Raw genomic sequence first — 23,760 nt, forward strand, 5'->3', positions numbered from 1 at the left:
TGCCCATGTGCACACATGAGCAGGGAAAGAGCAGACAAAGGGAGAGAGAGAATCCCAAGAATCTCACAAACTGTGAGATCAAGACCTGAGCCAAAATCAAGAGTTAGATGCTTATGGGGCACCTGGGTATCTCAGTGAGGTAAACTATCTCATGGTTCATAAGTTCAAGCCCTGCATCAGGCTCTGTGCTGACAGCTCAGACCCCAAAACCTGTTTGGATTCTGTTTCTCCCTCTTTCTTTCTGCCACTCCCCCACCACTTATGCTTTGTCTGCCTCTCACTTGCTCACTCTCTCAAAAATAAACATTAAAAATTAAAATATAAAAAAAGAGTCAGACACTTAACCACTGAGCCACCCAGGAACCCCTTTAGCAAGAATGTTTTTAAAGGTAAATAAACTTGTCATGGACAGACCTGCACTACAGGATATAGTAAAGGGTTTTTGGTGTTTTGTTTTAGAGAGAAAGAGCAAGGTGGGGCGAGAGACAGAGAGAGAGAAAGAGAGAATCTTAAGCAGGTTCCATGTTTAGCATGTATTAAGGGGTTTACAACACATAGAAGAAAAATATATGACAATAGTAACAAAGGATGGGAGGGACATAAACAGAATCATGTTATAAGTTTCTTTCACCATAAGAGAAATTATGCAATAATTAAAAGAGATTGTGATGAGTTATAGATGCATATTATAAACCCTAGAACAACCATTAAAAAAATAAAATAGTGGGCGCCTGGGTGGCTTAGTCGGTTAAGCGTCCGACTTTCGCTTAGGTCATGATCTCGCAGTTCGTGGGTTCGAGCCCCGCGTCGGGCTCTGTGCTGACTGCCAGCTCAGAGCCTGGAGCCTGTTTCAGAGTCTGTGTCTCCCTCTCTCTCTGACCCTCCCCTGCTCACGCTGTCTCTCTCTCTCTCTCTCCCCTAGAAATAAATTAAAAAAATATTTAAAAAAAAAAGAAAATAAAAGAGAAAAATAATTTTATGAAATTACTTATCAATATTACTCTAAAGAGCTGATGTGGTTATATTATGAGAATAAAGTAGACTTCAAGACAAGGAGATAGAGAGGCAGGTCCAAGTTATAAAGGAAACACTTTATCAGAAAGATATAGGGGCGCCTGGGTGGCTCAGTTGGTTAAACATCCAACTTCAACTCAGGTCATGATTTCATGGTTTGTGAGTTCGAGCCCCGCATCAGGCACTGTACTGACAGCTCAGAGCCTGAAGCCTGCTTTGGATTCTATATCTCCCTCTTTCTCTGCCCCTCTCCCACTCACACTCTGTCTCTCTCAAAAATAAATAAACATTAAAAAATTTAACAAAAAAAGAAAGATATAAAAATACCCTATACAAGTGCAGATCTAAGAAGAGATATTCAAAATATAGAAAGCAAACAAAAGAAAAGAAAGATATAAACAAACATACAATCATATCTGGGGAGTCATCATTTCTCCTCAGTAACTGATAGAACAAATAAACAAAAATTGGTAAGCATATTAAGAAAAAATTAAGCAATTCTCTTAGCCAAATTGACCTAACTGACCCAAACTGCCACCTACTACATACAAAGGAAAATATGCATTTTTTTTAAGTAGACATGGAACATTCACAAATGTAGACTGAGTCAGGAAACAAATTATAATGGATTATAGAGGATTGAAATCAAGCAGAGTATGTTCTCTGATCATAAGAGAAATTAAGTTAGAAGTCAATAACAAATATATCTTAAAATCTCCAAATATTTGGAAATTAAGCCTCTCTCGTGGTTTAAAAAACAAATCACAGGGAAATTTTAAAATATTTTTGAACTGAGTGAAAGTATAAACACAAAATATCAAAATTTGTGAGATGTTGCTTAAATAGCAAAGGAAAAACTTAAAACATTAGTGCTTATATTGGAAAAGAAGATATCAAATCAATAATCTAAACTTTGTTAAGACACTAAAAAAAAAGAACAGTATAGCACAAAGTAAAAAGAAGGAAGGAAACAAAATAGAAATCAGTGAAACAGAGGGCAAACAATAGAGTAGATCAACAAAACCACAAAGTATTTCTTCAAAAAATTTACTAAGGGGAGCCTGGGTGGCTCAGTCGGTTAAGTGTCCAACTTCGGCTCAGGTCATTATCTCACAGTTTGTGGGTTTGAGCCCCACGTCCGGCTCTGTGCTGACAGCTAGCTCCAGACTCAGAGCCTGGAGTCTGCTTCGGATTCTGTGTCTCCCTCTCTCTCTGATCCTCCCCTGCTCACTCTCTCTCTCTCTCTCTCTCTGGGAAATAAACAAAACATTAAAAAATTTTACTAAATCTGTAAAACTCTAGTAATAAGAAAAAAAACAACCAATATGATAAATGCAAAAGGGAGCATCACTGTGGATTTTACAGACATTAAAAATAATAAGGTAAAACTATGAACAACTTTATGCCTATAAATTGACCATATAGATGAAAGCAAGAGATTTCTTGAAAGAAAAACATTATAAAAACTGACACCAAACATATGGGAAATATAAATAGCCTCCTATCTTTAAAAAAAAAATTGAATTCAAAATTAAATACCTACAACAAAGAAAACTACAGGCTTTGAATAATTTCACAGATTAATTCTATCAAACTTTTAAGGAGGAAATAACACTAATCTTATGTAAACTATTTTAGAGAATAGAAAAAAAAAGGAAATTCCAGGTAACAGAAAAATAGAGGAATCTTCCCAACTACTTATCTGAGGACAGCACAATGCTGAAACTTAAAACTTGATAAAGGAAAAGTACAGGCCAGTCTCACTTATGTACATAGATTCAGAAATATTAGTAAATGGAAGACAGACATATGTAAGAAAGATAAAATATAATTATGGTGGTTTTACCTAGGAATATGAGTTTAATATTTGAAAGCCAATCAATGCAAAACAACTGATTAACATAATAAAGGAAAAAATTATATGATCATCTCAATATTAGCAAAAATATAATAAATTAACACATCTTTAGAATAATCACCAAAAAATTAAGACTAGAATATTTCCTCAAATGTATACATCTCATCTATGAAAAACCTACAAATAACAGCACACTTAATTGTGGAATATTGTATGTTTTTCCACTAAAATTGGTAACAAGGCCATGATGTCCACTCTCATCACCTTTGTTCAACATTGTATTTGATGACCTAGTTAGCACAAAAGCAATATAAAAATAATATGCCTAGGGTTTAGCAAGAAAATATTAAAACTCACTTTATTTGCCAACGATATCGTAAGGTATTAGGATACCCAAAGGAATCTACAAAAAAAGGATACAAAACAATATGTGAACTTAGCAACGTTGAAGAGTATTCAGTATACAAAATCAATCATCTTTCTATATAATAAAATGAAACAGTTGAGAAATGTATTTATTTTGAAATATCAGGTACTGGATAGGGGTACCTGGGTGGCTCAGTCAGTTAAACATCTGCTTGGGATTCCCTCTCTCCCTTCTCCCTCTGCCCCTCCTTCATTCTCTTTCTCAAACAACAAAATATAACAAAACAAAACAAAACAAAACAAAAAACCAGGAGGCGGATAGACTTCCAAAAGGCATCCTAATAAGCACCATGCACACATTCTCCAGAAAAAAAGTAAAACTGGTGAAAACTATTTCTTCTTAAAAAGCAATCACTTAAAGCCTCTGGAAATTGTCCTAAGAGGATACAGAAAAGAAAGAAACATTTTTTCAGGGAAAATCTACTGGCACTTGGTAAACAGTGTGTCTTTGACATTGAGCCCCAAAACTTGCTGTACACCTCTCCTGCCTTCAGGTTGCCAGCATTTCTCATCCCCTCCAACTCCAAGCTACAAAAGACAAATTCCTGGTGAGTGAAACCAAGAGGTGAAAGGCTCCTCTCCCCTGCCCATCCCCCACTCATAGGACAAAACGTCTACCCCAGGCATAGCAAGGGAAAATGCTGAGGCCCTGATTGCTCCCACCCAGCTTGTTCATAGGGCAGAGGTTTCATGCCAGAAAAATAGAGCTGGGAAGGCTAGAGGCTACCACCCCAGTCCCAGGCCGAGGCTAGTGGCTCAGAAATTTTGCCCAGAGAAAGAGGCAATCTATAAAACAGTGAACTCTGAAGCTCTCCCCAAAGAAACTAGCTTTATTTGAAAACAATTTGGGGAAGTTCAAGCCTAAGGATGCCCTCAAAACCAAAGAAGTATTTGATGCAAATCAAATAAGAGGCCGGCAGCTCCTGTTTAAAAGCAACCAGCTAGGCCAGAGGTGAGCTGGGATTTGAACAAACCTCAAAGGCTGGATTCAAATATGACTTCTGTGTGAATTGGATTGGAATATTGAGTAATACGTATCCTGGAGCATTGTCAAAAACAATAAAGCATTCACATCGTTGTGACTGTAATACCTAATAGCTGGATTTGATATCAACAAATCGATCAGGGAAAGAGACAAAGAGAACCCTGATAAAACTACTGCCATCCCAGAGTGACAGTATACACACATAAGCCTGTACCCTCTGATAAACAATATCAGAGTCTTCACAATGTAAGGGAAATAAACTTCACTAAAATAGCCTAGGCAAGTCACTAAACAAGCAAATAACAATAACAAAAACCAGAGAGAGTGAGGGAAATCAGTAATCAATATCCAGAATTGCTACACTCTATTACCTAAAATGTCTAGTTATCAACAAAATATTATAAGACCTGCAATAAAACAGGGAAGCGTGACCTACTCACAGAAAAAAAAAAAAAAAGGCAACGGAAATCGTCTCTGAGAGGGCCCAAATGTTGGATTTAACAAAGACTTCATAACAGCTGTGAAAAATCTTTAAAGAGTCCAAAGATACCATGTTTAAAGAAGGGAAACTATAATGTCTCATCAAGTAAAGAATACTAACAGAGAGATTGAAGTTATAAAAAGAAGCAAACAGAACTTATAGCATACACAAGAATTAACTCAAAATGGATTAAAGACTGCAACATAAGATACAAAACCATAATAATACTACAAGAAAATGTAGGCAGTAAGCTCCTTGGTCTGGATCTTGGCAATAATTTTTAGATTTGACACCAAAAGCAAAGGCAGCAAAAGCAAAAATATACAAGTAGGACTACATCAAACTAAAAAGCTTCTGCAGAGCAAAGGAAACCATCAATAAAATGAAAAGACAATCTATGAAATGGGAGAAAACATTTGAAAGTCATATACCTGATAAGGAGTCAATATCCAAAATATATAAAGAACTTATACAACTTTAGAAAAAAAATTCCAATTAAAAAATGAGCAGAGCATTTGAAAAGATATTTTTCAAAAAAAAGGCATGCAGGTAACCTAGAGGTACATGAAAAGTTGCCCAGCATCACTAATCATCAAAAAAATGCAAATCAAAACCACAATGAGATACCACTTCACACTTGTTAAAATGGTTATTATCAAAAAAAAAGAAATAACAAATGTTGGCAAGCATGTAGAAAAAAGGGAACCCCTGTGTGCACTCTTGGTAGGAATATAAGTTGGTGAAGATGTTTGAAAAACAGTATGAAAGTTCCTCACAGACTAAAAATAGAACTACCATATGATCCAGCAATTCTACTTCCAAATAAAAAACTAACTCAAAAAGATATATGCCACCCCCATGTTCATTGCAGCATTATTTACATATTTTCCAAGACATGGAAACAACCTAAGTGTCCATCAGTGGATGGATAAGGAAAATACAATTGAGTTACACACACACACACACACACACACACACACACACAATAGATTATTCAGCCATAAAAAAAGAAGGAAATCTTGCCATTTGCAACAACATGGGTGGACCTTGAGAGCATTACAGTGCCCAGAGAAATAAGACATATGATATCACTTATATGTAGAATCCAAAAATGAACAAAGAACAACAAAAATGAGGTCTGGAGAAGAGATTGTTGGTTGCCAGAGGCAGAAGGTAAAGAGTGGGTGAAATGGGTGAATGGGGTCAAGGGAAAACAAGAACCAAATGGAAATTCTTTTTTTTAAAAATTTTTAATGTATTTTTATTTATTTTCGAGAGAGAGAGAGAGAGAGACAGCATGAGCAGGGGAGGGTCAGAGACAGAGGGAGACACAGAATCCGAAGCAGGCCTCAGGCTCCGAGCTGAAAGCACAGAGCCCGACGCGGGGCTCGAACCCACAAACCGTGAGATCATGACCTGAACTGAAGCCAGACGCTCAACCGACTGAGCCACCCAGGCGCCCTGAAAATTCTTATACTAAAATGTACAGTAAGTGAAAAGAAAAATTCACTAGAGGGAGTCAACAGTAGACCTGAACTGGCAGAAATCAAAATCAGCAAACTTGAAGTAGACTGATAGAGACTATGCATTCTGAAGAAAAAAATTTTAAGGAAAATTAACAAAACCTCAAAGAAGTTTAGTGATACTATAAGTGTACCAAACATGTCCATAATAAGAGTAGTAGAGAAGAGAGAGAAGCAGAAAAATACTCAAAAAGATAATTGCTGAAAACTTCCAAAATTTGAAGAAAACCACTAGTGCATATGTTTAAAATGTCAGTGAACTCCAAACAGGATGAATACAAAGATATCCACACCCAGATACATTATAGTAAAAATACTGAAAGGCAATGAGAAAATCTTGAAAACAGTAAGAGAAAAATCACTTGTAATGTACAACAGAACTCAAGTAGGATTAACAGTTCATTAGAAACACTGGAGGCCAGAAGCTGTACGACAACATATTTGAAGAGCTCAAAGGAAAAACCTAAACCCCAAAATCATATATCCAGCAAACGATCTTTCAGAAATGTAGCTGAAATAAGACATTCCCAGATAAGAAATAAGAGAATTTGTTGCTAGCATAGCCACCTTACAAGAAACTAAAGGAAGTTTTTCTCAGGCTGAAGAAAAGTAATGCCAGATGATAATTTGAATTCCCACAAAGGAAAAAAGAACACTATTAAGGTAACTATTAATTATAAAATAATACTATGAATGTACATTAAGTTAACTATGTAATTATAATACTATAAATGTACATTACTTCTCTTAACTGATTTAAAAAGCCATTTATGAAACAATATGTATAAAATTATATTGATGGGCTTATAGTATATAGAAATGTAATATATTTTCCAATAACAGCACAAAGGAAGTAAGTGGGAGCAAAGTTGTATTTGAGTAAGCAAACAAAACCAGGTGGATCGAACAGAACAAATGAAGAGAACTAGAAATGATTAATTGGAAAGTTAATATACAAACTTTATAAACATATTTTTTGCTCACTTTCTCTCGGGTTTTATAAAAAAACATAGTTATATAAAGTAATAATTATAATAATATGTTGTTGGATTTATAACACATATGGATGTATTATGTATGCCAGTAATAGCACATAAAGGGGAAGGAGGAAATGAAGTATAAAGGAATAACATTTCTACATCCCCCTGGAATTAAGTTAATATACATCTGAAGTAGCTACAGAGAAGTTAAGATGTATATATTATCTTAGAGCAATGACAAAGAACTCCAAAAACAGAACTCCAAAATCATTAAAGAAATAAAGGAGTTACACTAGAAAATATTTATTTAATGCCAAAGTAGTAAAGGAAGTTTACAGGGACAAAAAGACATGAGACATAGAGAAAAATAAAGTAGAATAACAAGTGTAACCCAACTATATCAGTTATAACGTTAAATGTGGATAGATTTAACAATTCAGTCAAGAAGACAAAAACTGCTGAAGCAGATTTTTTTAAAAACAAAGATTTAACTCTGCTGTCAGAAGGCCACACATAAAGATATAAATAGGTTAAGAGTAAAAGGATGGACAAAGACCATGCAAACATTAAATACAGCTGTAGTTAATATCACACAAAATAGATTTTAAAGCAAAATAAAATGTTACTATACATAGAGACATCTAAAATGAAAAAATGGGGGGTGCCTGGGTGGCTTAGTCGGTTAAGCGTCCGACTTTCGCTTAGGTCATGATCTCGCGGTTCGTGGGTTCGGGCCCCGCGTCGGGCTCTGTGCTGACTGCCAGCTCGGAGCCTGGAGCCTGTTTCAGTCTGTGACTCCCTCTCTCTCTGACTCTCCCCTGCTCACGCTGTCTCTCTCTCTCTCTCCTAGAAATAAATAAAACATTTAAAAAATTTAAAAAAAATAAATAAAATGAAAAAATGGTTAACCCATCTAGAAGATATAACAATTATAAACATCTATGCATCTGACGACAGAGCTACAAAGTATATGAAGCAATACTCGACAGAATCAAAGGGAGATAGACAATTCAACAATAATTGTTAAAAATTTCAATATTCCACTTAGAATAATGATACAAAAAGTAGGCTGAAAACAAAAAATGAAATAAAGACTTGAAAAATTCCTTGTACAAAACTTCTATTCTGAAATCTACAAACTAGTGCAGAAAGAAAATTTTTTAAAGATCATTTAAGTGGAGGAGAATACAATGTTTTGGGGTTGGGAGACTGGCATATCCTTTTGTAGCAAATGACAAACTTATTCTAAAATTTACTTAGAAATGCAAAAATCTAAAATAATTAAAACTCTCTTAGAATACAACAAAGTTGGAGGATTTTACAACCTGACTTTAAGATATACTATAAACCTGCATTAATTAGTGTGGTAGTCAAAAAAGATAGACAAATAGACCAATGACTACAGAATACAATGTCTAGAAGTAAACCTATACATATGTATCCAATTTATTTTTTACTAAGGTATTAATAAAAATCAATGAATAAAGGCAAATATTGTTAACAAATAATGATAAAAAACTAGACAAACAACATAATGGGGGAAAATGAACCTTAATCTCCACCTCACACCACAATCAAAATTTATTTGAGGTGAATTATATCCTAAAACTGAAAGCTGAAAATGTAACAAAAAGCTTTTTGAAGAATACAATAATATCTTCATGACCATGGAGTAGGCAAAATTTACTTACACAGGAATTATAAAATAAATCACAATTTAAAAATTCATAAGTTGTCAATCACTTCTCGGCCTTTTGGCTAAGATCAAGTGAAAAATTCATAAATTGTCCTTCAAGCAAACTAATTTTCTGAACATCAAAAGATTTCATTTCATTAAGAAAATGACAAGATAAAGTCACATACTGGAAGAAAATATTCACAGTAACTACTTCTGGCAAAAGAGTCTTAAGTATATAAAGAGTTCTATTCAAGATGTGACATTTACTTGATACTGTACACTTAAATTGTTAAATTGAGAAGAAAAACCTTTTGAAACGTTTAGGAATGACTAAATAAGAATTATCTACAGAGTGTTAGCAAAAAATTTTTTTAAAGTGTTAGCAAAATTTATCTCATTTCTTGTAATTTCATTTTCAGGTTTAACAGAGCTAAATGACAGTCCAGTTCCCCTGGAACTTGAGCGCTGCAAGTCTCCCACTTCAGGTAAACATGAATGGTAACTTTCAGTCTTCTTGTAATTCACTGCAGTAATCTACTGCTTTATTTTCATAATTCTTACAATGTAAAATTAATAATTTTAGTAAATGCTTCTAGTTTAGTTTCTGAAATTTTACCATAAGCAAATATTTTAAAATATTCCTGGCCAGCCAAAGAATTAATCAATCGATTAATTAATCGATTGATTAATACATTAATTAAATGTGTACAGGTATATCTATAAATTCCTAAAATTGGAGCTGCTAAATCAAAGAGTATATGCCTGTCTAATTTTTAAAAACTTTCCAAAATTGCTGTCCTTAGGGTTTGCAGCAATTTTTTCTCATTCCATCAGTAACATACAAACATTGGTTAACTGTTTTTATGTAATATTTGTAAGTCTGTTGGTAAAAAAAAATTCAATGTAGCTTCAATTTATCTCTTACATATGTGATATTAGATACCATTTCAATTGTTTAAGACCTCTTTATTTTTTTCTATAAGTCATCTATTCATACACTACCCATTTTCTATAGAGTTGTTTGTCCTTTTCATATCAATTTTATTGCCTCTTTATAAATTAAGGTTACCCTTTTATGACATGGGATCCAAATATTTTTTTTAGTTTTAACTTTGCTTGTGGTATCTCTTGCCTTATAGCAGTTTTTTGCACTCAGACATTTCTTGTATGGACTTTTTTCTTTGTGCTCAACAATTTAAATACAGTTGGAATTACCTACATTTTAAATATTTGGTGGAATTCCTCCATCAAATGATTTACCCTTTATAATTACTGATTTTGTATATTCGTATTCTCTGTAAAGAAAACTATCTTCATCCTGGAAATTTTCTAACAATATTCAATGTAAAATATCCAAAGATTGTGGTTCTTTAATTAAGCTAGTTAGTAGTCAATCTATTTTTCTGGGGTTTTTTTTAAGTTTATTAGAGAGACATACTTTTATACACATGTTGTGCACATGCAAGCTGGAGAGGGACAGAGAGACAGGGAGAGAATCCCAAGCAGGCTCTGTGCTGTCAGTGCAGAGCCCAAGGTGGGGCTGGATTCCACAAACCATAAGATCATGACCTGAGCCGAATCAAGAGTGGGTTGCTTTACCAACTGAGCTACCCAGGTGTCCCTTTCTGTTTTGTTTTTTTTTTAACCTGAACAAAAGTTTTACTGGATTTGGGGGTTTTAACTTAATTTCTGCTTTTAATTTCTAGTTCCCTCCTCTGTTTTCCTTTATTTTACACTTTTCAAATTTTTTGTGGTAGATGCTTAATTCATTTTGTTTATTTCTTATATGTTGCTACACGAAGGTTAAATTTCCCATTGAACTCTAGATTATATGTATCATAGCTTTTGATAAATTGTGATTGCATTAATAGTATTTTCTATATGGTAGACAGTTTTATTTTCTTTTACCATAGTTGTTAATGTTAACTTGTTGCATTAGGTAGCTATAAGTGCTGCTTTATTGTTATTTAAGTCTTTCATGTCTTTATATTTTGATTACTTGACTTGTGAAAGATGGAGAAAAGGGAAATTAAAATACTATACTAATAATATATTTCATATTTTCTTGTATCTGCCCTGTTTTTAATATTCATGTGTAGATATTTTAAACCATATTGACAAAAAGTACATCTTATATCATAAACCACCAATGTTCACTTCATGTCTTTTTCACCTGAATTCTACTTTATTTGCTATTAATACTACAACCTTTCCTTCTTTTAATTTGGATTTTTTTGTATACCTTAGTCATACCTCTTTAGGAGTAAGCTTTTTAAATAACTGAGGTATGATATAGTCTCTAGAACACCAGAAACCTCCCTCATACCTCTCAGCCACTTACTCTCACAAAGGTACCCACTATTCTGACTTATAACCATAAATTAGTTATGTGAGGTTTGGACTCTCATATGAATGGAAACATACAATATTTACTTCCTTTGTTTCTTTCTAATTTTGCTCAACATTATGTATACGATATTCAGTTACATTGAATGATTTTTATTGTGTCATATTCTATTAAATGAATATATCTATGCATTTTATTGTTGCTGCACATTTAGGTGGCTTTCAATTTGGGGTTATGTTATGACCAATCCTGTAAAATTTTTAATGCAAATATAAACTCATTTTTGTTGTACATGTATCTGAAAGTGAAGCTTGGGGGTGTTAGGGTATGTTTATGTTCAGCTTCAGTAAATACTACTGAGTTTTCTAAAATGATTGTACCAATTTTACTTCCACTAACAATGTATAAAAGTTTTACTTGTTCCACATACATCTTTCTCTCAGTAAAATTTTTAGTTTTCTTTTCTAAAGGTCTTGCACACCTTGATTTATTCCTTGGCATTCGGTTTTTATATGTCATAAATTTTTTATTTTTTCTTATTGTTTATGACTAGAATATTAAAATACAATTAATTCTTGTATATTGACCTCATATCCAGAAAACTTGATAAATTCCAATAATTTATAAATTCTTTTGGATTGTCTGTCCAATTATGCCCACTGTTAAAATAGCAGTTCTATTCTTATTTCTAAAGGAAGAAATTAGCTAGGACCTCCAATATAATGTTGAATATATGTGGTGTTAGCAAACATCTTTTTCTTGTTCCCAGTCTCAGGAAAAATGTCTTTAATATCATAATTAAGTACTGAAATTCTTGTAAGGCTTTAATAGACATCTTGCTTTTAGCCTTTTGCCTCTGATGTTTCTTTTTTTATTATGTTAGGGCAGATCTGGAAACATCACCATGACAAGGACTTTGCATGCCATAAAGTAGATTACTTTATGTAGTAGCAAGGTTTTGACTACTTTTGTATTAGGTTACTTGGGACAAAAATGATTGGCTGTGGTAAGATTCTTTTATCACTTCAGTGCCTTATTTGAGCCTGGTTTGCTGGGCAGGTCCCACTCTTCTTTTAAATCATAGATATTCACAGTTGAGGAATGAAAGATTTTTTTCCCCTTATAACAACTTTTTAATCATTTTGTGTTTGTTAAAATATATGAAATCTATCCTTCTGGGAACAGTGCCAACAAAGTTTATTTTATATTAAGAAAACTGGAAATAATATTTTATTATTCCATTCATTTCCCATGAAAAAGAATAATAATGGTGTTGTATTAAAGGGTCTTTCTAAGCCTACAAAGGAGAATGTGCCCAATGCTATTCCTGGAATACCATAGCGACACATGTACATAAAACTACATTCTGCAATCTCTTCCTATTGTAGGAATTGCTGTATCTAATCTAGATTATCAAGAGAGGTATTGTTAGGATAAATGCAGACTTTTTAGTCCAATCTCATAAAACTAAAATGTAACCCAAAAAATCACATTTAAGACTTTAACAATAGTTTAAATCTCATGAAGCCTATTACCTCTAAAGGCAGAAAAGAATGAAAATAAAAACAGTGAAAATGGTTAGGTAACTTATAAAGGACAGAATCAATATTGTTACATATATATAAATATATTTTACATATATTCTACTTCTGAAAATTTAAGAAAAGCAGCCATGCCTTCTAATGTCTCCTTGATTCACACACTAAACAAACAAACAAACAAAAACTAGATCTGATAATAATGTCAATTATTATGTTTGATCTGGGTATATCTCCTCTTTTTCATATATGTGTAGCATTTAAGAGCCAATACTATTCTTGTCTTCTCTTTTTTTTTCCTTAATGCAGTGGTTCTTAAACATAAGCCTGTATGAGAATGATGTGAACAGTTTCTTAAAACACAGTTTGCTGAGTGCCAAAGATTCTAATTGAACAACTCTAGAGTGAGGCCTGAAATTTTGCAAAACAAGGGCCCAGGTGATGCTAATGCTTCTGGTCTCTGGACCCACTTGAGAACCATGGCTTTGTGAAAATTTTTAAAATATTTTTTCAGTACTTACACTTACCCTCTCAGTATCTATTTTATGATCTCAAACCTTAACCTCCTTAAATTCTGATAAAAATAGATTAAAGCATTGATGCAAAATGCTGAGCAAGAATGGCTGGTAATTAGGCAACCCTGAGACCAGTAATCATTTTGTAATTCTGATTTTCTACATGGAAATCACTCCCTTTTAGCCCAATACAATTCAAGTAAAATAGAGCAAACTTTAAGACTATTAAATATTTATTTGAGGATAATGAGAGAGAACAGAATAGGAATTCAGAGCTGAAAGAATCTCAGTAAACCAACCAGAATGCTGATGTTCTTAACTTCCAGGAAGTATAGCCATTTCACATTATTTATTCATTCACCCAACTATTTAACAACTAATTTTCAGTATGTGCAGTTATGTAGATATTATGCCATCCATCCCCTGAAAATAAACTAATGAACAAAATAACATAATACTCATGCCAAATGGACCTGACAGTCTATCTGCAGAAACCAACATTAAACTAATAATTTTACGAATAGTTAGCTGTTTTTCCTTAAAGCTGCATAACCCTTTTTCACTGACCAGTTAAGGCTGTGCAATTTGTGTACTGCATAAACATACCCTACAAGGAAATGAGCAAGAACTAACGTTCAGCCCTAGCTCCACTTACCTGGAACAGAACTTCAATCCCTCAAAGAAATAGGCCCCTTTTCTTTGGACAAAGAGTTGAAAACTAATCAAGCCTTCAACTGTAAGGTTATATCTGCCCACAAGATGTGCATTTTTCTAATTTTTATTGCTTGAAGGTGTGCCTTTAAAAATCATTTGCTCAGATGAACATCTTTGTCTAAGCTAGCATCAGGTTCTAACACTCCTGCTACCTCTACAGCCATCAATTCTCATGATTCTCACTGTCTACAGTATATAATAGACTTACTATGCTATCAAGTTCAAGTTAAGGCTAGGATGATAGAAATATTTATTTTTATTAAAATATGTTTATGTATGTATCTTTAATAAAGATAGCTTTATTAAAATATCATAGAGGATAATGTCACAAAAACTAACAAACAAGTAACCAACTCTATTGTTCTCAAATAGGAATTAGAACTAGGTTTTATAGCCTACACTGAATGCTCGTTCTGTTTGGTTCTACATTTCTAGAACCCCAGTACATCCTCCAAAGAAGAAAGCTTCTTCCCCCCAAATAGTCCTCTGTTGGGGCAGTGCTAAAATACTCAGATAAAGGCACAAAATAGATACCCTTCCAGATAGTTATCATGAGATTCGCCCTTTAGATAAAACTTCTGGGTTCACCTGGGCTAAGAAATTATATGCCAATAGTTTTTATTCCCTTCCTTTAGGACTTGCTACCAGAACTCCTGAGGCAGCACCAGGCTTTTATAGGAATGAAATACCAGCTGTGAGACAGAGGAATCAAGTACATCACTTGCCAGGTGAAAGTGAAAATCTCTTTTGTGAACAAACAAGTTCTTCATATCTTTACAATTTTCTGGACTTCACAATATGTCTCAAAAGCTTTATTCTTATCTGTGCTGAAAATACAGGTTCCCCATGGTGAACAAAGACAAATTTCCCTGAAGTAATAAAATCATGGACACTGACTTCCTAAGTTTTAAAGCAGGCATTGCTAAGGTTTTTGTGAAAGATTTTGAAATGTTCTATAGAATTTTGATAGTGTGATTTTTCTGCTTTAAACATGAATACTTTTATCATACCTATAAAAAAATATGAGGGGAGCAACAGAGAATTACAAGAAACTTAAGAGTCAAAAAGTAGAGAGGTTTTGTAAAAATTCTCCTAATTCTTCATAATACAATTAAGTATTTTCTATGATCAGAAACTACTATGATGAGGACTGAAATTCCGCCAAAGAATTGCCTCAAAGGGACAATGTTCTCTCAGAAATAGTGAGCAAAAAGGAAGGTCTTATAATCTGCTTTATGCAGTCATTGAATATTTGATACTGTTCAGAAAGACCAAATCAAAATCAAACACAGATTGTACAGCTTCCTTAAATTAGGCATTCATTATAAAATGGTTGTGACCAGATTTGCAACTTTAAGAAGCATAAATTACCAATATTCTAGACTCTAAATAAGAAAGAAACAAAGGATCCTAAAAGTATTTGTAACCCATAATTTTCCAAGCAGTAATTTCTTTTTTTTCTTATGTAATACAACACCCCTGTGATAGGCCTCTTTGTGAGGAGAAAACTGATGGTCAGAGTATTTAAGTACGTAGAACTGAATTCTAACTTGGTTACATTTGGTTGTAAAGCCTATGCTTTTTCCTGGTTTCATTAATAAAATGAGAAAAAGAAATATGAGAATTGCAAAAAACTAATCACAATTGAAATTAAAAGACAGCCAAGCAATGACAAAATTGCTATGAAGAGAATGGTTCAACAAAGAAGTTCAGAAGAACTTAAGAAATACACTTAGCATGAAACTTCAGAAATATAGTTTACCATTTAAGGTCCAGGAAAAACTAGATATGAAAATAGGGTTTTGTTTTATAATACATAAAATCAATGAATTATCACCACATTTGAATTTATCAATCCTTGTTTGCTAAAAATTGTAGTCAATGTTGGTACAGTACTTTAAAGCAAAGTATTTTTCATGTGTATTATCTTATTCAATCCTACAGCAACTCTATAAGGTTAGTATTGTTATCATTTTACATGGATGGAGAAATTATGACTAAGGAAAAATTTCATAACTTGCTCAAGATTACCCTGCTAATAATAAATGACTTAGTCTAAACCAACCGAAATCTTCAGACTTCAAGTTCCCAAATTATTTGTCCTCCTGTTACGTGCTTTAAAAAAAGTATGTTGAAGAAACTAGTTCTCTCTGAGAATCAAGGTAGATAAGAACATAAAGTTTCCTAATCCTTTGACTCTCATTCATACAACATTAGTAACAAGTTACTGATTCATTAACAGTGTCTAGATAGAAATAGGATATATATTTTAATATAGTAAGAAAAGTGGAGTCAAGACATTAAACTTTTTTTTTTATGCTGGGGCAAATTCTAATAAACATACTTATTTGCCTGGATATACCTTAGCAACTTCATAAAAAGGGAGGAGGCAGTAATATAGAGGCATGTAGACCTTTTGGGGCTCTACCATGGCATGGTGACTCCAAAATTGCGCATGTGTGTTTGAAATGTACCTATATACATAGCAGGTGTTTTTGTTCTATCTTAGTTTCTGGCTTAGGGAAGATACAGACAAATGAAATTCATTACTTTGTTCCAACTAGTCAGCAAATGAATCAATATATAGATAAATTTTATAAATATTTCAATCTAAACAACTTTTAATTTATTTTTAGATTTATTTATTTTGTAGAAGACATCTAGGCCACACAAGTGGTATCTTCTAGAGTATATATATCATATATATTGTGTTGCTTACTGCAAAGGACATAGCTTTGGAGTCAGAAAAATTTGAACATACCTGTCATTTCCTACCATGATAACTTTAGCCAAGTTATCAAATCGAAATCTTTCATTGGAAATAAAAAGATCAATCCAGTTGTTTCTAATCAAGAAGCAACTAATCAAAAGCTTTTGATTAGAAATTTCTAGTCCATCTCTGTATTTTATTTCCCATTAAAGTAGTAAGCCACATTCAGACTGATTCAGGGTTTGTTTTGTTCCAAAAATTTTGATTCAGCTGTGGAATTAAGGAGCTGAGAGGTTCTTTTTTATGTGTTATTTTTCTTCAAGTTTTTATTTAAATTCCAATTTGTTAGTATACAGTGTAATATTAGTTTCAGGTGTACAATATAGTGATTCAGCACTCCCATGCCACACTCATGCTCATCACAAGTGTATTTCTTGATCCCCATCACCTGTTTTACCCATCCCCCTGCCCACCTTTCCTCTAATAGCCATCAGTTTGTTCCCTAGTAAAGTGGAGTCATGACATTAAACTGATTTTTTTGCTTGGGCAAATTCTAATAAACATACTTATTTGCCTGGATATGCCTTAGCAACTTTATAAAAGGGAGGGAACAGTAGTAAAGAGGCACGTAGAACTTTCAGGGCTCTACCATGCCGTGGTGACTCCATATCCATGGTGATTCCGTCCAGTTGTTTCTAATCAAGAAACAACTTGATTAAGGGTTTGTTCTGAGAGTTGTTTGAGGCCAATACAACCTATCTATTACAAGCCAGGCTGCACTCTCCATGGACTTTGACTTGAATTAGAAGTTAAGAAAAAAGCACGTGCATATAAGTGATTGAAGGATCTGACACATGAAAGATGCATGAAGCCCCCTAGTTAAAATAGTATTGTGGTGCCTGAAGTTCTGTTCTTATTTAGGCCTGAACATATGACCTCATTCTGGCATAAGAAATGGTAATCTTCCAGACTACCCTACTTCATTACTGTAACTGAGCCTGGAGGCAGAAATTCTAGAATAAATAGTCTTGCAAAGGTTTATAATCTGGTGCTGTTCTAGAGTTGGCCATTACCTGACCTTTAGGGCTGAATTTATATATATTACTATATATTTTGCCATTAGTCAATTATTTCATTCATTTGCATCATCTTTGGTCTTTTATGCCATCCTACCTGATAATTTCTAGGTAAGTCAGAGTTGATAGATGTGATTAGGTGAGTGAATAATCCTATCTGTGGGAATGCTTTTGTATGAATTTTTTAAATTCAGTTTTATTGAGATACGATTTATAGAGGATAAAATTCACTTTTCTTAGTATATGTTTATGAATTTTCTGGTTTTGTTTTTTTCAAAAATGTGTGCCATAACATGTTAAAGTGACAAGAATTTCCTGACAATTTGCCCAGAATATAACAGAACTAAGATAATAAGAAATCAAACTGTCTTAAGTCTAACACTTGGTGCAGCAATAGTCCCTGCCCTTCAGGTGGATTACCTATATCACTATTTGCTGTGTTACTGTCAATGAGCCAAGACAGGCAGTTTTTCAGATTGTGAAGGATTAAAGACACTACTCTAGATGGAATGCACAACATGATTTAAAGAGATTTTGTGGAGAATAGGCACATTTTAAATTAAGTGTATGGCATTACTATTGAAAAGACAGTGGATTCTTAGGAAGTACCACTGTGCAAAGCAAACAAATAATAGTACTGTATACAATTGGAACCTATCTCAATGTGCACTGTTTAATCCTAGGTACCAGATTTTAAATAGGACATGTAGCCCAGACAAGTCATTTTTGATATAGAATACCACAGAGAGACAATATTTTCTTTTCAACTAACAATGAAACTAATAGCAAACATTGAATTCTTATTAGATACCACACCATGCTAAGTGCATTACGCATATTTGCTTAATTAATGCTGATGAGATCCATATGAATTAGGGACTATTATTATTCCCATTTTACAGAGAAAGAAAAACCTACTCTTCCTGAGATTAAGTAACTACTACCCTAACTTCACTTGCTCACCTGGCAAATGGTTGAGTCATGATCTGAATCCAGCTCACTTGTGTTCTAGATCACTGGGCTTCACTTCATCAAAACCCAGGAAATCTGCTTAGGAGAATAGCAAAAGTCTTATGGAGCTTTATAGAGGGGAAAACAGAGCATCTGGCCTTTTCTAATAGGGGTTTTACTGTACTTGTAACTACCACCTTCTGTTCAAATTTAGAAAATTTAAGATTGAAAATAGATATGAGGAAAATTTTTTTTACTTAACTCAAAGGAACCAAAAAGCACCTGTTAACTTAAAAATGAATATAATAATCAATTTAAAAAGATAATAAGCATTTTATCTATATCTATATATCTATCTGTAACTGTATCTACATCTAATTTAACAACTAGGACAAATGGTATATCATATGAAAAATCTAGGATGCATCTCAGGAAATACTTTGTGGAAGGTTCCTGAGTGAAAGTCCCATAGGTTAGTTAATATTCATAAAACCATAAAGTGTTATTTCTCAAAACGTGATCTGCCGACCTCTTTACATCAGTATTGCCATCTTAAAATAAAAATCCCTGCCGATATGTTCAGAGTACTGGGAGATGGCCCCTAAGACTCTGCAGAAGCTTTTTTTTTTGTTAAAAATAGTTTATTGTCAAGTTGGTTTCCATATAACACCTAGTGCTCATCCCCACAAGTGCCCTCCTCCATGCCCATTACCCCCTTCCCCTCCTCCCCACCCCCATTAGCCCTCAGTTTGTTCTCAGCATTCAAGAGTCTCTCATGGTTTGCCTCCCTCCCTCTCCCCCACTATTTTTCTCCTTCTTCTCCCCCATGGTCCTCCATTAAGTTCCTCCTAATCCTCCTATACGTGCAAACATATGGTATCTCTCCTTCTCTGCCAACTCTGCAGAAGCTTTAAGCTCTGGCATGTGAAAGCAAGAATCATTTACTTTTTATTGCTCCAGAGGCCAGAACTGGGACAAATTATAAATGGTAAAGGAAAGTAGTTTGAGCTCACATAGAAGGAAATTTTGTAGCAAATAGCAACCACAAATTGGATTTTTTATACCTTTAAAGGTTTCTATCAAAACTATTCAAATAGATAGGATATCAAGAATGTTGTAGGAGAAATACTTTCACTGAATAGGATATTGGACTAGATGAACTCTAAGATTCCTCTGAGCCAAGAATCTCTCTTTTCTGTGCAATGTGCTAAGGCATTAAGTCATGAGAAGTTTCTATTAAGCATTTTCTCTGGGGTGCTTTAGCTTAGTAAAAATGTAGCAATTCAGAGAGTCACATTCCCAGGAGAACAATGCAAAGGTTAATATGAATTGCTTTCATCATATACATTTCAAGATAAAAGCTTGTTACTACCTCTTGCCTTATTCATCTTCCATCCCAAATTTCTCAAATGTCCATGTGTAACATGTAACATTTCTCTAACACTTGAACATACATTCTCTCTCTGCTTAGCCCTCTTACTAGTAATTCTTTACCCCCTACCTTCTGTCTTTACTGGCATTTATCAGTAATTTATTCAGCAAACACTTATTGTACACCCACTGTATGCCAATAATTTATTAGGTATTGGGAATACAGCCCTCACCTTTGGAGAACTCAGTTTCAGGATGTTAATGGATAGTAGCACACACACACACACACACACACACACAAATCAAGTGTAATAAAATGTGTTAAGTGTTATAAAGGAAATGTGCACAAGGTGCAATGAAAGTAAAGATAATGGCACCAAATGAAACCTTCAGTTTGAGCCTGCATTCAAAAAGGAGGTGATTTCTGAGCTGTCTTGAAGGACAAGTAAGAGTTTTCTAGTTGTCTGGACACAAAAGACACAAAGAGCACCACCACCACCACCACCACCATCACCCTACCCACCTGCCAAAAAAAAAAAAAAAGAGAATCATTCTGTGCATGAATAATTATTAACTTTGTTATTAAACTTTCCTAATTAATCCCACTGTCAAATCATTTCCTTTCACTGTTTCAGATATATTATTGAAATTGGGGTTTGTGAGGGGACCCCAGTTTTGAGGCTTTCTACAGGAAACCAAAAAGACAGGTAATAAAAGACAGGGAATCTAAAAATGTGGAGCAGATTTGGAAGCCAGAATATGTTAGATACTAGAATATACAAGGTGAATTTTCCATCCAAAAGAAGAGTAGGAAGTGAGAAGCCATGTGACATTGTGGCTATTGTCCTGCTGTATGAATCTGGGCTTATGACCAATAAGCAGGGACTATTTGACTTTTTGAAAACATCATTGTAATTCATTTAGTAATTAATACTATATAGATATATTGAAATACTCTGACTAAAAATAAAATGGAAACAATTGAGATAAATTATGAAACAAATCCTTACATTATTAGTTATTTAAAAAACTTAAATGAAAGGTTATTCTAAATAGTGAACGCACTTCACTCCTTCACTTCATTTGAATTATGAATTTACAAAATATATTTGTAATCTCTTCTGAAGCATATTACATATATTTAGTTTGCCATATTTTGATATAAATAAATTTTGCTTGTGCTGCTAATTCTAAACCCAATTTACTAAAATTTGGTTTACTGATTGCCCCTTAATCTTTTTTTTCCTTTTTGTTTTTGGAGACAGTGAGAAAACACATGTGCACAAGTAGGGAAAGGCAGAGGAAAAGGGGGAGAATCCCAAGCATGCTCCTTGCTCAGCACAAAGCCTGGCTCGATTCCATGACCCTGGGATCATCACCTGTGCAGAAATCAAAAGTCTGTTGCTCAACGGACTAAGGCCTCCAGGAGTCCCTGCCCCTTAATCTTAATAGAATTATTTTTAATGTCTTTTCATAGCAACAACTGCCTGCTGCTATTATTTTTATTAAAATGATAATACTTAGGTTTCCTTTTACAAGTGCTTTAGCATGGCATATAGTAGCTCACAAACCACAGTCCACAGGCCAAATCCAGCTTGCCACCTACTTTGCTCTGACTTGTGGAATAAAAATGGGGTTTTAATTTTTAAATGGTTGGTTGAAAATACTAAGAGATAAGTAATATTTCAGGACACATAAAAATATATTTAAGTTTATATTTAGGTTTTCTAAAACCTATTAAAGAATATATTCCAATCATATTCCAGCAGAAACATTAAGGATCATATTCAGAATGTTATTTATTTGACGGATAAGATTAAGCTATGAATTAATGAAGGGATGTTTTTCAAACTTATAGGTGGCCAAATTCAGAAATTGTGAGCCAGGTTTTCTGATTTTAAATTGAGTATTCTTTCTATTTTGTTATCCTGCATCTTTATTTTAAAATAACCTTCTTGGGTACTTGGGTGGCTCAGTCCGTTGAGGGTCAGACTCTTGGTTTTGGCTCAGGTCATGATCTCACCATGTGTGGGTTAGAGACACATGTCAGGCTCTGTGATGGTAGGGCAGAGTCAGCTTGGAACTCTCTTTCATTCCCCGTCTCTCTCTGCCCCTCCCCCATTTGTGCATGTGCGCTTTTTCAAAATGAATAAACTTTAAAAATAAATAAATAACTTTGTTATTTGTAAAGAAAAACCACTCATCAGAAGGTATAGATTAATTGATGACATCAACTAAACTCTTAAAGTATTAAGTGACAGAAAAGATACTTTACATGATTTCTTTGTATGATAACATGCATTCTAGTCAAATATTTTTGAGATATCCAGTGTAAAAATTTTATTAACAGACAAATGAGAAAAGTTTTTAAATAAATTATAGGTGTTTTCTTGGTTTATTCAAACATTTTCTGATAGCTTGATTTATAATTCATTTCCAATTTTTTGTTTTCAAAATTTTCTTATCTATTGAATTTAACATTGTACTATTCATTACTGAAGTCATTTCATCTGCCACTGCCATGGCAAAGTTTTCTTGACTATATCATATATACATCTATAAAATACAATTTTCTATTTCAAAAAAATGTTGACAAGTTTTATCATGTTTTTATTATCATTTATGATTGATAGAAGTTCATACATTTGTTACAATATTTCTTAACCTGTGAGATTTATCCAACGTGGATTTTTGACTCTTCACAAATTAAACAAAAAAATCACTTTAATGCCACTTGTGAAAAAAACTATGCAAAGGTATACTGAATTATCTACTACAAGAACAATTGCTTTTCTCATGTTTCTGTTTTCATATTAAATAATTATACTAAATGACAACAAACTAACATCAAACAGTATTTCTGCTTCTATATATGCTTACTAAATATAACTATCATTAGGATTTAATAATTATATGTAAGACATACTGTTCCCTCATGCTCCTCTTTAATTTTATATAATAAACAACTGCCTTTTTCCTTTTTCTGTTGTTTCAGTTAAAGGATCAAGAAAGTTAAGTCTGCCAACAGATCTTAAGACTGATCTTGGTACGGTATGCCAACAATTTTAAGTTTTCTTGTATTCATTTGGCTGAACATTTTTACCAACCAGTCCATGAATGACAGGTTTCCTAAATGGCAATGTTTGGTGAATTTCCAAAAAGGCTTTCTTAAAAATCACCATACAGTTCTGTTGGCAGCATTCAACATTCTGTTTGTTAACAACCATTTTACAGAATTATGTTTTATAAATCATTACACACCAAGATATATAATGTTTCATTTCTTTTTAGCATGAAAATGTTTTTGAACATCAAATAATCATGCATATGAACCCTACCCTTTGTGAAAGTAATCATTTTAAAGAGCATTATTCTTTCCTGGAATTATTTTCCCTATTCTCCATATTAATATTATATAGAATTAATGCTATTTAATAACCACAACAAAAAATACTGATACATAAAAAAAAAAAGGAGACCTGGCCTTTTTTTTAATTTTGGAAAAGTTACAGAAAATTTGATTCACTTTTAGTTTATTTTTGTGTGGTGGTCACAGCCTTATTCATCATTCAGACTCTGAAATAAATAAGTCT

At 33.5% G+C, this 23,760-nt stretch overlaps 1 protein-coding gene across 1 annotated transcript in view; it reads left to right on the forward strand.

The window, feature by feature from the left end:
* LOC144234385 (syntaxin-binding protein 5-like) overlaps positions 1–23,760 on the forward strand; it is a gene marked incomplete at its 5' end in the record, with an annotated part of 90,493 nt that overhangs the window by 14,996 nt on the left and 51,737 nt on the right. Inside the window, one exon of the mRNA XM_077767718.1 lies at positions 9,365–9,430. Coding sequence (XP_077623844.1) covers positions 9,365–9,430 — 66 coding nt within the window. The remainder of the gene's footprint in view (positions 1–9,364; positions 9,431–23,760) is intronic.

This window comes from Crocuta crocuta, unplaced genomic scaffold (assembly GCF_008692635.1).
Source record: "Crocuta crocuta isolate KB4526 unplaced genomic scaffold, BGI_CrCroc_1.0 scaffold45, whole genome shotgun sequence".
Taxonomy (NCBI): Eukaryota; Metazoa; Chordata; class Mammalia; order Carnivora; family Hyaenidae; genus Crocuta; species Crocuta crocuta.